The 15,386-nt window shown below is 47.5% G+C and overlaps 1 protein-coding gene across 9 annotated transcripts in view; it reads right to left on the bottom strand.

Moving 5' to 3' along the window:
- EHMT1 (euchromatic histone lysine methyltransferase 1) overlaps nt 1-15,386 on the bottom strand; it is a 116,308-nt gene that overhangs the window by 74,542 nt on the left and 26,380 nt on the right. Inside the window, exon 1 of one of the 9 annotated variants that reach the window (XM_010397617.3) lies at nt 3,834-3,935. The exons of the other annotated variants lie outside the window; for them this stretch is intronic. Coding sequence (XP_010395919.2) covers nt 3,834-3,839 — 6 coding nt within the window. The 5' untranslated portion in view covers nt 3,840-3,935. Of the gene's footprint in view, nt 1-3,833; nt 3,936-15,386 lie in introns of those variants that run through there. 9 annotated transcript variants of the gene reach the window in all.

Consider the following 15,386-nt stretch of genomic DNA (forward strand, 5'->3'; position numbering starts at 1 on the left):
TCGTCAGGGCACTGCAGATGCTTCAACAACCAACTTGAGTAAAGCAATCGATCGGCGTTGTAGCAGCATCTCTGCCACAGGGAATGCCTGGGTGTCAGTCAGTGAAACCTGACATTTATGTCATCCAAAAGGAGCAAGAAGCTCCCAGGGCACAGCCATTGGCTGTGGGAGAGGTGCCTCCTGCCTGGGACCCCCTTGTCCCCCCTTGGCAGGGGTCAGGTGCTGCACACCAGCAGTCACAGACCCATCTCCAGGCTGGCTGTGGAAGAGGTTTTGCTGCTGATGGAGGATGAGAACAGGCCCGTGCCCCGAGAAGCTGTGCCCTTTATTTAACCCAAGTGCTCTCCAGCAGCCTTCCCACCATGCCTGACACCCCCGTTTCCAAACATTCCTCACAGGGCCCACAGATTACAGGGTATTTTCACTCCACGTCTCTCTGGCCTCCCTTCTCTGATGGAAGGCTCGAACATCCCTTTCAGAAATTCCACATTTTCAGGAGGAAGGGAGCAGCACAAACACCTCCCTTCACAAAGGACACCGGGTTCCTCAGGGCTCTTGCTTAATGACACCATTAAGTCCAGCATTTTCACAGCTCCCTTGCAGGGGAAGCCAAAGTGGGAGGCAAAGGGAGGTTTTTCTTTTTATAGGAAGAACAATATTTAGCTCTGCAAAATACAGAGGGTTTTCCTTACTTCCTTTTTTCCATCAGGCTCCTCTTCTTGCAGACCCTCCAGCTGATCAAATCTGATGCTCCCTTTCAGCCTCCTCGGAAGCAATCCCAAAAGCACAACAAGCTGAAGGGACTTTGGGTATGAGATGAGCATTTCTGCAGGAATCCCGATTGTTTCTGCACTGCTATAAACCATTCTCCAGCTCCACCACAAGCTATTCAAATGTTCCTTTCGCTCTTCAACCATGATATCCAACATTTCTTAATCAGAATGTCCCAGGGCACACTGGCTATCCCCAGTATCCTCCAATGTGCACCTCCAGGCTCAGGTAACAGCTTTGGAAGAACAGGCAGTCATTAATGCATCTGTTGGAATCACAGCTTTCCCTGCCTTTCAAAACCTGGTTTTTTTCCCCCCAAAGCTTCCAAGCTATCTCCCTTCCTTCCCCCCTTTTCCCCAGCAGAGCTGAAAACTGTTTTTACTTAATAGGAAACAAGAAATGTTCTCCGGGACGTTGCATTGAGTACATCATACACACTAAAAAGGAAAAAAAAAAGGAGCAGAAAAAAGATCCTCTTGGACAGCAATTGAGATGTGAGCTCTCTGGGAGATGTTGCTATGTTTTGATAAGAATATGTGTTGAATATTTCATTTACAGGGCAATCCTAGAACTTTATTTAGCAGCATATTGGCCAGACAGCTGTAATTTAGAACATACTGTATTCCTAACAGTTCCCAATTATAAATTCCTTCAGCTTTAACTTACAGTAACCACAGCTCCTTCTATTTTGGAACTCTAAATCCACCATTTCTCCCCTGCATTCAGCTATGGCATAGCAAGAGCTCCTACAGTACAAACACAGCCTTGCTGCAGAAGGGTCCTAAATCCAGCATGCTACCCCCAGCACAGCGAGCAAGTTTGTGCTTCCAGCACACTCACTGCTCCACAGACAAATGTTTTATTGGTTTATTTGGGGACAGTGGCCCCATTTGTCAGTGCAAAGCCATCCTGCAGTGCCCTGCCAGCAGCAGGCTGGGAAAATGGCTGTGCACATTCCATCCTCCTCCTGCTGCAACAAGCGCTGGAGATCCTGCCAACGAGCCTCACGTGTTCAGTGTGGCCCTGTTCTTTGACCTCACACCTATTTTTTTTAAGGATTAAGGCACTGACATGAAAATAAGCAAGTTCTTCACTGGAGGAGAATCAGTGCTCCACGAAGCCTTTGTGTCTCTCCCCATATCGTGAGCTCCTATGGAACAGTGCCCGTTGACGGCTCTCCCAGCCATCCTGCTGACTTTATCAAATTTCTGCAAGGAACAGAAGGAGCAGATGAACTCTGTAAAAACAAAGCTCCTGCCTCCATGCAAATATCCCTGGTTAAGAGGAGAGGAGAAATAGAGCGAGCATGATGTGTGTACGGAATTGGCTCCACAGACGCTGCTTCTCAGCAACTGCCATAAGGTGGCAGTGGGTCTTTAAGGCTACCTTACACCTTCCCACAGCACAATAGGAATTAGCACACCAGTGGGCTTCCAGCAGCTGAAACTGATTAAGTCCAATTTCCTCATCAAGGGAACCAGACCCTACATGAAAACCTGGGGCTGAGATCACCTCCACTGCCAGAGTCACACAAGGAGGAAAAGCCACCGGGGTGAATTCTGCAAAGCCATAAAGGCAGCCCCCATCTGAGCCAAAGAAAATCAGCCCCTTTTCCCTCTCTCTGTACAATCACAAAGCTGTTTGTTTTACAGAAACGCTTCTCTTTGTGCATTCATCCAGCCATAAACAAGCCAGTGACCATTAAAGAGTAGGAGAAGTTCTGCCTGGCCAGCAAGCTGGACTCCAGCAGGATTTTATGCAGGGAACATAAAAGCCAGCTCAGTAAGCAAGCTGCTCACCAGCTCAGCACAGGGCTGAGGTAGCAAAACAGGCCCAGAAAGCACCGAGGAAGAGTTGGGTTCACAAGAAAGATGGAACCAGGCAATAAACAGGCAAGTAGCTTTAGGTAATGAAGAGACTCATCATGCAGAATGCCCATCACCAGGGACACAGCAATAAAATCAAATCTTTGCCAGTCACCCCCTGAACCATGCTGTGGAAAGTGGCCAGAGTTGCCCTGAAGGAAGAGCTGATCTACCTTACAGCACACAGACAGCCCATGATCACAGAGATTTCTGTTCAGAAAGTCAAACACATAACGCTGTACCACCCAAGGATTCACAGTGCCCTGACAGAGCAAACCCCTTGCCTTACCTGTCTCTACAGCCAGGCCGGAATGCCGGGTGGGCCCCCCGTGTCACACCTCCCATGTGTGAGGGGACAGGTCAGAGGGAGCTGACTCCACACCAACTCCACACCAACCCAGAGCTCCCCTACACCTCGCTAACACAAACATCCAGAGCCAATGTAAATGTTTTATTGGCACCTCACCACGCAGCGTGCTTGTACAACAACTGGAGTCAATCGGCTCGTGCAGCACATACCTGCTGGTGCTTACACATTCCTTGTAAAAAGCTGGCAACTACGGGTGAAATCCAAGAGCCCAACCGAGCACAACTCGCACTGCCTTCCCCCAAACCCACTCACCAACACATTAAACCCCTGCAAGAAGCACAGAAAAATCCCTCAGCCAAAGGAATAAACGTGCATATTCCCTCCTCTCCATGCCAGTTTGGAGGACCTGATGTGGCAAGGTTTCTTTGCCATCACTGGAATGCAAAATAAGTCTGAAAGAGGGGAGTTTGAGCTTAACATTCTTTCACCCTCCCACAATCCCAGACGGATCTGGGTTTAAACTGCTCAGAGCAGGTCTGAGCCCTGTGAGGCTCCCCATTAATAATAATTAGCGCCCGAGCCCACGATGAGACACAATCACGTGCCTGCCAATATGAAGGCTCAGCCCTGGCTGCAGCCCCTGCCTGCTGTCACCTCATGTCACCACCCTGACATTACACAGGTCCCTTCCTCACGCAGGCCCGCCAGCCAGCAAAGGTCAGTATTCCAAACCCCTCCCCGCGGATCCGCAGGAAGCGTTTGAAGCCATCTCGTGTCAGTGGTTTAACTACACTGCTTTTGAATCAATTCCAACAGTTTTCACTCCATCCGGTCTCCTGGCTCCCCCAGCCCAGGGGCACGGCAAGGAACCGATGGATTTGCCCTACCTCCATCCCGGCTGCGGGTCCCTCCAGGTCCTGACTCCAGGCCTATCCCTCCTCCAGCCACAAATCCATCTCACTCCATGGGTGCAGCCTCCACCCCGGAGCATGCTCAGTACGGGCTGATCTTCAGCCATTTCAGAGCTTTAATGAAATGTAAGCATAAGGAAGTGTCATTAGCAAAAAAAAAAAAAAAAGGGGGAAAAAAAAAAAAAAGGTGCAGGATTCATCCCGATCCAGCCAACCTTCCTCTTCCCATCCTCTTGTCAAGGAGGCGAAGCTCTCACTGCAGGGATCGCAGGCATTTTTAGGCAGCAAGCATCTCGTTTTAGAACAAAAGCAAGGAAAATCCTGTCTCAGGCAAGCCTTGTGCAAGAGGAGCATTTCCCAGTGACACTCAAACCAGCCAATTTGTCACTCTGGGCCTTCCACAAATTACAATGTTTTCATGAAATGCCATTAATATTATTTTTTCCCCCAACAGGCTTCAAGCAAGGCTTTTAGCTGGCAATGCAAATAGTGCTTCCCAGCCATCTTAAAGCTAAACCTACCCCAGTCTACCCTAAGCTCCTTGAAGGTTATTTTAACTCCATTTGCAACAAAGTTAAACAGCAGGATGAAAGAGGAGGAAAGAGAGTGCAGTGTAACACATTTCATGCTATGCTTTCCTAAGGACCTGAATTTTAAGAAAGGTTTGTTTTTCACTCATCAGCCCTGAAATTCCTCCATCATTGCCTTGTCCCCTCGATGCAGTAGGACTGTTTCAAGGAAGAACTAATAGAGGATTTTTTTTTTTTAAATCCTTCCCAGGTTTTCAAACAACAAAATATGAAAGACACACAATGTTGGAGCACACCTGGGGAATGCAGCCCTGCATACTCTGAGTGATCTGCACATGGAGCTTGACTATTCCTTAAAAACTTGTATTTCCCCACATATCCTTTGCATGTCTCCTACAGATCCCTTCCAGCTCACTGAACTACTCCAGAAAGCAAAGACAGTTGGTGCAAAATAAAGCTTTGCCAGGGCAAAAAGTGGTTATTCAATCCCAACAAAGTTGGAACATATATATCCTGTTCCTCATGTTGGGCCCAGGCCAAAACCAACTCTGGATGTTGAAATCCGTGAATTGTGTGTGCTCTGCCGAGCGATGTTCGCTTCCTGTGGCACACGAGCAGTGTCTCCCCAGAGCTGGAGTTTGAGGAAAATTCAAAAATAAAACGATTTACTTTATCAACGCAGCATTTCAGGAAACACCAGGGTGGCAGCTGAACACCAAACCAGCTTTTTTCCTGAACAGAACTTCCAAGGGAATCACAACAGCACTACAGCCGTTCTGTACAATGCCACAAGCCAAGTTCAAGCCAAGATTTTCATCAGGCCCCAGCACATCTGTGCCAGACGCACTACGCAAACAACTCATGACGTTGTTCCCTCATCCCTTCCCTGATAAATACAGCCCAGTCCTCAACACCAAGCCACAGCTTTTTAGCGAATTCTTTGGGACCGTGTCCGCCTCGGGAGCGCCAGGCAGCCTGGCACGCCAAGCGCTGGCGAGCTGCTTTTTACTGAAATATTTTTAGAGCACAAAACATTTGGTAAAGTGACCCAGGATAAACCACACTAATTCAGCGTGCTGAGCTCCCCTCAGACCTCTCTTCCTGCTGAAGGATGCCACCAAAGGCCATTTGGCCCCAGGCTGCCCCTTACCAGAGACCTTCATCAGGGCCCTCTGCTCCCAGAGCAGGATCAATTCCCTCCACGCCACACTGGGCAATCCCAGATACCGCCCAGTGCCTTCATTAAGCACAGATTGATACACCCTGCCAACAAATTCTATTCCCATCCTCTGCCTTGCCTTGAAATTGAAGGTAGTTTAAAAATAATATTCAGACCATAAAATCCCGAGGCATGTCTGCTGAATCGAGCGGTGTTTGCATCTCGCACAGCTCAAGCATGTCAAATTTGTTTCCTTGGAAACAAAGACTAATTTGCAAGCATTGCTTTCTTCCCTTTTTTTTATTTTATGTAACGAAGACATCCATACCTGCAGCTCTTTCTGATACAAAGGAATTAAAGCAGATTCACCTACCAACACGGTTCATAAGAGAATTATTAATGTATTTCACTAATGAACCATTGGTTTGCTGCACTAAGGGAAAACCAGAGTTCATTACTATTTAAAAACCCTGTTTTCCCTCAATGGATGCACACTCGAGGCATGGCATTTATATTGTTTCCTTGGGGACAGGTAGAAAAAAACCAACAAAAACCAGAGTGATTTGTTTACCCTGGGCTAGGGATGGTGGCTCCAGTGGAGGAGCAATCTAAGAGGGAAATCCTGTCCTGCTCCTGCCACATCTCTCCAAAGGAGACACAGCTCAAACACACCTGCCTCCAACACAGCCTGAAGAGTCAACACAAGCTTAATAAAATAGAAAAGTGATAACATCTTGTAAATGTGTTTTGGCAGTTTTAAGCCCAACTTTTCCCCTAGACACACAGTAGGGAAGTGGGAAGCCAGATTTTCTGTGCAGCCATAACTCTTCTCCCAGACCCACTCCCACCAGATCCTCCCAGGGAGGGCAGTAAATCCTAAAGCAATGACACACAACCTCTCTGTGAGGGCATGAAACAGGAGGGAGGGCAAAAGTGTCAGAGCTGAGTTATCCATAGGCTCATTTACAAAGGGAGTCGGTGCCCCCACCCTCCGGAGCCTCTGTCAGGAGCTCAGCACCTCTCACAAATCCGTCAGAGACGGAGTAAAATGGACACGTGAGAACAGCAAACAAAATTATGGCTCCTCAAACACACCCTCCCCGAGGCCTGCTCAGCACAAACGTCATTCTCAGCATGCCTGGGTTGCAATCTCTACCTGAGAAGGTGATCTTCACATCCAAGGGAACAGAGCCCCAAACTTCTCCTGTTCCTGTTAGGATCACTGGATAGAAAAAGCCATGGGAGCTGCACAAACAGGAGGTGACAGAACAAGAACAGTCTCCTTCCTCCACATAAGGAACAAAGCCTTGCCGTTCCCTCTCCCTGGAGAATTCCAGAGTTGATACTGGAGCAAATGGCCAGCACTAAATCTGATGTGAACCTTGGATGCTTCACACTTCAGGCCTTGGAACTCCAACATTCCAGGTATTCCGAAGGGGTTCCGAGCTTGGCAAGGCCACTTCCCTGACAGAGCAGCCTTGCTCTCCTCTTCAACATGCCCACAGTAGGACCAATCACCTGGGGGGCAGTCTGTAAACAAAAGGCACCAAAACCCCAAACCCGGCAAATGTCCAGCAGAACTCCCACAGGGTCTCACCCTCGAGCTTGAAAAATTAAAATCTCTGTTCAGTACATTGACTTGAAGAGCACTCAGCACCACCAGCTCAGGGTTTCATTTCTGCTGCTGTCAGGGAATCCTGGAAGCAAATCCCCCACACCCAACAACAATGTGCACCCTTTACCAAGTATTGTAATTACTACATTTTATTCCAACCAATGCCACAGTCTCAAGGAGTTTTGGAGACTGTTGAATGAATTCTGGGGGAAGACCAAGAAAAGCCACCTAGTTCTTCCTCATCAAAAGCAGAGCAAGTACTGAAAAAACATCTAAACATCACCAGGTAAAAAAGAATCTGAGAGATACATGGTGATTTGCTTAGAGATATTGTAACAATAAAAAGAACTAGGACTTTATAAAGCAATTTATAATAAGAGATGGGAATAGCAGGCAATATTAATGTATCCACTTTCGCAGACGGGAAAACTCAAGGTTTGGAGAATTAAGTGCCAAAAATTTCTGGAGTGGTCCTTCACAAACAGAGCAGAGGAACAGGATACAGGAGAACTGGATGTGAAGTCATGCTCTGCTGCTGATTTACTGAGTCACCTCAACTGGCCAAGCTGGGCCAGCAAGAAATGCGTCTGGACAGTCCATATGGGATGAGTCAAATTTAAATTCCAGTGAAGTTTGAGCACTTCAAGCTCCCTTGAAAAAAATCCTCCGTTATTTAAAAACAACCAGAAAACCCCAAACCACATCATGTACGTAACAAACACGTCAGTATTTTCTCCCTCTGTCTGATATTCCCTTAACCAACAAGTTTTTGGAGGGGAGGGGAAATATTTATGCAGAACAGTGACCTTGCAATCACTGAGGAGCTCTTTATGCCCGTTGCCAAGTTTGAAAGTGGGTGGATGCCACGTGGGTGAATCTGTGACACCAGGACACAGGCCAGACTCATAAAAGGAGTCAGACACGTTGGAATCGACCAACAGGAGCAATAAATTCCCAGAAGTTCCTTAGAAATGTTTTGTCAGATAACTGGGCTGCAAGTCAAGCCCCTGGGGCAAGGGCATGAGCTCCGTTATGGGGTTTTAACGCAGATGCATGAAACACCTGGCAAAGGCTGGGGTGAAAAGATGGGACCAAACAAAAGGAAATGTGGAAATAGAGGGAGATGACACCACTTCCTATCAGTTTAAACGCTGTGGGTTTGGGAGGGACAATGAGCTGATGGATGCTGTGAGCCCCAGGTGTGTCTGGAGACCTCAGAACTCGGGTTTGAATTTGGGATGACACTCATGGGATTTATTTTAATATCTGAAGCATTAAACCATCCTATTTCCTTGGGCTCCCAGAGCCACAACACTACAGCCTTGCTGTATTCTGAAAGACAAGAGGCGAAGGCATTCTGGGGAGCTCAAGGCTAAGACTGACAAGCTCATTGTGATGCTTTCCCACAGGAAGGCTCTGTAGAACAACAAAAAAAAATTAAATCAAAAGTCACACACTGATTTTGAGTGGCCAGCTCAGACAAAGTTTTTCAAATCTACTTTTAGAATCACAGACTGTCCTGAGTTGAAGGGACCCACAAGGATCATCCAGTGCAGCTCCTGGCCCTGCATAGATCCCCCAACAGCCCCACCCTGGGCATCCCTGGCAGCGCTGTCCAAACGCTCCTGGAGCTCTGGCAGCCTCGGGGCCGTGCCCATTCCCTGGGGAGCCTGGGCAGTGCCCAGCACCCTCTGGGGGAAGAACCTTTCCCTGACATCCAACCTGAACCTCCCTGGCCCAGCTCCACACCATTCTTCTAGGAGAGCATCTCCTCCCCATGTGCAGACATTACAGCAAGATGCAAATGGTCCATTCACTTGAAGATTAGGCAGTGGTTTCACATCAAAAATTAAACCACCTTTCAAAAATAACTTCCCTCCAGTTCTCCCCCCTTCCCACCCCCCTGTATAAAACCCATTCATTTGCCTCACAAGGAGGCACAGAGCTTCATTTTGTTAACATTTTAAACTGAAGGACTCAAAATACAGTGAAACACTAGGAAGAAAAAGCCAAACAAACCACAAAATGCTGCAATAACAAGCAGCTCTCAGAGCTGTGAACCAGAGATTGGGAAAGATGAACTTTGCAGAACGTCTGCCCAGCAGCCCCTCTCCTCCTCTGCCCACTCTCGGCCACAGCAACCAGAATCTGTTTGGGAAGCAAAGCAAGGGAAGGCAGGATTCTACCAGGGAGAAGTTCTGCTCACAGAGAAAAAGACCATTTGCACTATTTTTATTACACAAGAAACAGGAAAGGGCTGTGCAGGGCCCAGACTCTCCCTCCCAGTGCCGATCTGCTGAATTCAAATGTGCATCAAAAGTATGATGGACTTTTGGAAGCTTCTCGTCCACTGTCATACAGCCTCACCCCAGAGAAAGAACAAGCAGAAGTCATTAGTTCTGGTTTGGTGACAATACCAAAAATAAAATAAAATAAAAGCAGACGGGCAATGAGGGAAAAAAAAAATCCTGAGTATTTCTGTTCTGCAACAGGAAGCCAAATGCCAGCCTTGATCACCCCTGAGCTCCAGTTAAACAAACTCAAGGACTGCTGGAGTCAGCTTCCCTTCCTCCAGCAGTTTTGTAAGACATTAACTTGGTGGCTGGAAGCTCTGGAGTTTCACGTGAAACTTTTCAGCAGCTGCATCACAACCACAAAGCCAGGCCCAGAGCAGTGCACCAAGGCAGCTTCAATAATGACTCTGCTGCACTTGGGGAATGGAGCTGCAGCAGTGTTTTCATGCAAAAGCCAAGAAAAACCAGCCAGGGGGGCAGAATATGGCCCTCCAAAGAAGATCTCCAGGATTCCCTGCCTGTGAGAGCTGAGGATACCCAGCCAGACCCCAGGAGCAGAGGGGGGATCTTCACGGCATCACCACAGCACATTCCCCAAATCCACAGTCTATGGGGTGATCCTTCTCCAGACGCTGAGATTGGAGCCCAGAGCTGCTGCATCACCTGGCAAACATCACCCAGCTTTTACTGCCTCCTTGGTGTGCTCAGCTCTCAGGACAGATCCCATGGGAGCTGTGGCTCTGCACTGGGAGAGCACTAGGAGCTGCAGGCATGGATGGGGCTTGCTCAGGGCACTCCAGAACAATCCCACTCATGGGAAGGCTTCCAAATAGAAGTGCCCTCATTTAGGCTCAGGGATACAGTGTTTCAAAGCAAAAACCCTGGGAGGAAGTCAAATCCTTCATCATCTTTTCCCTGGATGTGCACCCTTCCCTATTCTGCATTGGCAGCCCCGAGGCAACAGAGAGGGACCCTCCCAGCTGTCCTGTCCCCTCCTTCCTGGATCAGGTCTATCAGCAGGCACCTGAGATAAACACAAATGCTTCTAAGCCTCAAGCACAATATTCCCATCCCAGCAGCAGAATCACTCCGTGGCATTTTTCCCTCCCTTAAGGAAGGAGGAGGGAAAGCCCCGCTCAGCCAGGTGGGTATAAAGGGAATATCCCTCAGGTACTGCCACCACCACTGCAGTATTTCTGATATTCCCCTTTCCTGACGTGTGGAAAACCTGCAAGGCTGGATGTTTACAGGTCAATATGCTGTGACCTGCCTGGAGCACTAATACTTTTTTTTCCTAAATCCTTTTTTAGAAGGAGCAGAGTTAAGGATCAGCTCTAAAGCAGCCCAAGGTGCCTGTCATTTCAAACTGCATCTAACACTCCTCTTCCTCTCCACACTGAAAAAAGCCTTGCAGAAGGTCCTGTAAAGCCCTGCACATCCCTCTGTGAATCTAAACATGCCCCATTCCCAAGGGAATGAATGGATACCACAAATCCAAGTTTGACTCGAAAAACTCAAGACGAGGCTGCATCCACTGCGATGCACAAGCAAAAAACCCACAAGTACACACAAATCTTCCTTCAACAGCATCATCCCTCCACACCAGCCTAAATAAATGCCAGGTGTTTGTACAGCAGGACTAACTCTGCAGGGAGGCAAGGAGCCAAGTCCAGTAATTCAAGGGATTCGTATCCATTTGTTTTTCCCAGGTTCTTACACCCCACTGCAACCCCAGTAACGCCGCCCTGCTCTCAGCAGCTGACTTCACCTTCAGTCAGTCTGCTTGGGAAGAAGGGGGGTTGTTGCCATCATTTTGTTTTAAAGAGCTACTTCCCTGTGGATCCAGCTGTGCTGATTTGCACAGCTGTGTTGCAACAAGATCCTTCCAAAATTAAGGTCAACTCAGCCTGTGTCCCGCCGAAAAATTCATCAAATATTTTGTCATGAATTTTTCTAGAGGTGAAAGCCAAATTTTGCAGGGAGAACCAAATTCCACCGAGCTCAGGCCTTCCAGACTTACCACAACACAAAATCTACCCCTCGGTGTTGGTGGAACCCTCCACGTGGTGCATTCCAGAGCCACAAAACCCAGCCAAAATTGGGATTGCTGCTGATTCCCTTCCCACTCTGGAGCTCTGCCTGCCCTCCCCAGCGTTCCCATTTGCTTTTGCAGAAGACATTTTCAGCAATGACCCCATTCCACTGTGCCTTCTACTTTCACTTGCTTTCTTCCATCATGAATCATTAACCATCCCCATTTATCATCAGATATAGATATATATATAGCTTGACTTTTTAATATATATATATATAACTCTGCATATGCTTGAAATTAAAATAATAAAGAAAATTGCACTGAACTTCAGGGTTTGGAGGGGTTTTTTTTAAAAAAAACAAAGCTGCAAAACTATCCCATAGAAAAGTATGAATGTTATACTAAAAAGGCAAAGTCAAACCTGGCTGAATTTTTTGAGCCCACCAATCTTCTACCCCTTTTGATGCCTGACAACAGAGGTGTGAATGCCAAAGAGTCACACACAGGTACAGGCAGAACCATCCTGCTCTGGTTTTGATGCAGCACAAGCTGCCATGCAATTCAAAAAGCCCCAAAACCAAAGACTTCAGAAAACCTGCCCATATACCCCACTTCCCTCGTTTTTAACTTTAAATGAGGGTTACAAAGGCGCCAGTGTAGAATTGCTTTGGCAATGTGTCAGATTTAAAATCAAACAGCCCCTCCTGCCCCGTTAGAAACCCTCCCACAGGGATATTTTCTATACCCCACATGTATTATGAACGTGTCCTAGGGCACAGGCAGAGTTTCATGGCTCCCTGTGCCACTCCCACATTCCCAACTGCAAATTCCCTCCTTGGCTTGGCTGCATTAAAGCAGGAAGAAGGACCTGCCTTACCATGGGGCAATTAAAACCTCGGAGGGGGGAAATAAATAGGAAATAAATCCTCAGCAAGTCAAAGTGTCCTTGCAATCCATGGCTTTCCGTGCTGGGAAGGAGCCCTCCTGCCACAGCACTTTCAGAGCACAGAGCCTCCATCCTGCCAGAGCCACCAGCACAGGGATAAACTAACCAGGAGCCAGGCAAGTTCAGAGGTGTTTGGTCCCAGGAAATCTTTGGGAATCCCCAAGAGAGCGAAGCATCAGCAGGAAAAACCTCGTAGGGCAAGTCTGGGGTGACAAATCCCTCAGGCCATGCTGGGTTTTTACATTCCCAACAAGGAGCCTACATGGGTTTATCCAGAAGTTCCACAGCGTGGAAGGGGGTGACGAAGATGCTCAAAGGAGCAGCATCCTCCTGGCACAACACAAATCCATCCCCATCCCACGGTGGGACGGAGGAGTCAGGATCCTGTGCTGCTCCCAGAGCCTGGCAGGGGGAAGGAAGCAGCTCAAGGAGAGCAGGGACAGTTTTTAAGCACTCTTGATCATTCCTTGGAATAAAATATATTTTAAAAAATTGCTCATCGAGCGATTAAAATGTGCAAACATTTTGCTTGGTGTTCCGACTGCCACATTTAATATTTCAAACAACATCCAGGCCAATATTGTTGCTTAATTTAACATAACTGGATCCTGAATGCATTTCTAACAGATTAAACCACAGAAATATCCACATGTTTTAATGAGGATTTGGCACTACTCGGAGCCAAACACATTTTAGTAATATTTTTGGACTACAAATTCTTTCATAAGAAAAGAAAGCCCACTGGTAATGGAGCTGCATTGCCTACATTTCAAGCCTCTTTGGATTTATGTAAATTGAAAAACTGAAATATTTAGTGCCATTATAATTCAAGCAACATCTGGACAATTTTCTTTGCCGCGTAAAAGATTTCAGTCAGCTTTGCAGAGGCTCAGGCCATGTTGCTCAGCAGAATGGCTCCTTTTACATTTGCATGCTTCACTTCCATTCTGCAGTTTCTATGCCAACAAGCATTTGAAACTCTTTAAAAAGCACATTTGGAACTGGGGGGAGATGGAAGATTGGAAATGTGATAAAGATTTGTTTGTTTTGGGGGGTTTTGTTGGTGGTGTTTCCCTAAATCTAAATCATCTTTTTTTTTTTTATTCTTTTTGAGCCGTGGAAACCTCAAAAAGGCCCAATAACCATCACTGCAGCCATGGCAACTCTTCCACCTGCTTCAAAATGCAGCAGGGACTTGGTAAGAGGAGTTTGTTCAGTCAATTTGATGTATAATATATATATATAAATATCTATTACTCCAGTTCCCTCTCCAAAGAAAGAACCAATAGCAAACACCGCAAATTTAGGTGTCCATCTCCTAGTGCAGCATCCAGGCCCTGTGTGAGTTTCCAAATCCCAAGGAAAAGTAAACAGGAAAAAGCAGCTATGACTGAACTGTCACTCAGAATCCAGCAGCTTGATTTTTAACCAGATTTTTGGAAGCAACTCCTCCCCTTCCTCCCCACCCCCAGTCCCAGATGGCTCAAATTTTATAGTTAAAGTTCATGCTTAGTGCTTTGACATTACAGGTGTGAGGAGATAAAGGAAGCCACAACCATGAAGAGGCACAATACAGCATTCAGAGCAAACAGCAGCAATGATCTTACAAAACTTACAGAAAAAACTGTATTTTCTTTATAGAGATGCAGTCTACATTGTGAATTCCTCTCCTCCTGAAGTTCCCCAAGGGACCAGGATGGAGCTGCCATCCTGGGACACCAGCAAAGGTGCCCAAAAAAAAAACCAGTCAGACCAGGCCATTCCATGGACAGTGGGAAGAAGTTGTTCCCAGCAAACAGCAGGACTAGGAAGGGGTTTCCTGAGGGAGCTGCACAAGCAGGGAGCACCCACCAACACCTGCTTTTCAGCAGTTTTATTATTTAGTGACAGGACAAGGGGGAATGGCTTCAAACTGAAGCAGAGTAGGTTTAGCTGGGATATTGGGCAGGAATTGCTCCCTGGGAGGGTGGGCAGGCCCTGGCACAGGGTGCCCAGAGCAGCTGGGGCTGCCCCTGGATCCCTGGCAGTGCCCAAGGCCAGGCTGGACATTGGGGCTTGGAGCAGCCTGGGTTGGGGGAAGGTGTTCCTGCACAGGGGTTGGAATGAGATGATCTGGAAGGTCCCTTCCAACCCAAACCAGCCTGGGATTCTGAGATTTTCTTGTCCATGAGCTCCAGAGGATGGAAACCAGAACCCATGGTGATCCTGCCAGTGCTAAACGTTCCTTTACAGGCTCCTGGGTAACGATGGGGATCTGTCAGCCCCCTCCATCCACCCCCTGTGCAGATGTGACACTGACCTGACGTGCTGGGAGGGGACAGGATGAGGGAAATGCTGTGCAATAATCAATCCTAACCACAGCGCCGTGAGAAAATCACAGAATCATTAAGGCTGGGAAACACCTCTAAGATCATCAGATCCAACCACCCCCATGTTCACCACTAACCTGTGTCCCCAAGTCCCACATCCACATGGTTTTTGAACACTTCCAGTGATGGTTACTCCACCACTGCCCTAGGCAGCCCCTTCCAATGCTTTATAATGCCCACATGTGATAAATTTCTCTTCCTTCAGCCAGACAGGACACAGAGAAAGGGAGATTGGGTGCCCTTGTCCAAAGCAAAATGTTTAACACATTAACCAGCTCCTTCCCTCCCTGGACAGCCACAGATGATGCAGAGCATCAGACAACTCATTTCAGCACCAGTCCAGGATTTATTTTTGCAATAAGGGATCAGAATGAGACCCAGGAAAGGCAAAAACTCCCGCAGGGAGGAGCAGGAGACAAAAGCACATGATTACCAGTACAGTGGTGGGGACTAGAAAACAGTTATTAATTTTCAAAAGCTGTTTTGTCTCCTGGGAGAGGTAACAGCCCCCAGGTCCCAAACACAGCTCCTGCTGCACAGAGCATCAAAGAGCAGGAGCAAAGGCTACATCTGTGAAACTC

This window comes from Corvus cornix, chromosome 17 (genome assembly GCF_000738735.6).
Source record: "Corvus cornix cornix isolate S_Up_H32 chromosome 17, ASM73873v5, whole genome shotgun sequence".
NCBI lineage: Eukaryota > Metazoa > Chordata > Aves > Passeriformes > Corvidae > Corvus > Corvus cornix.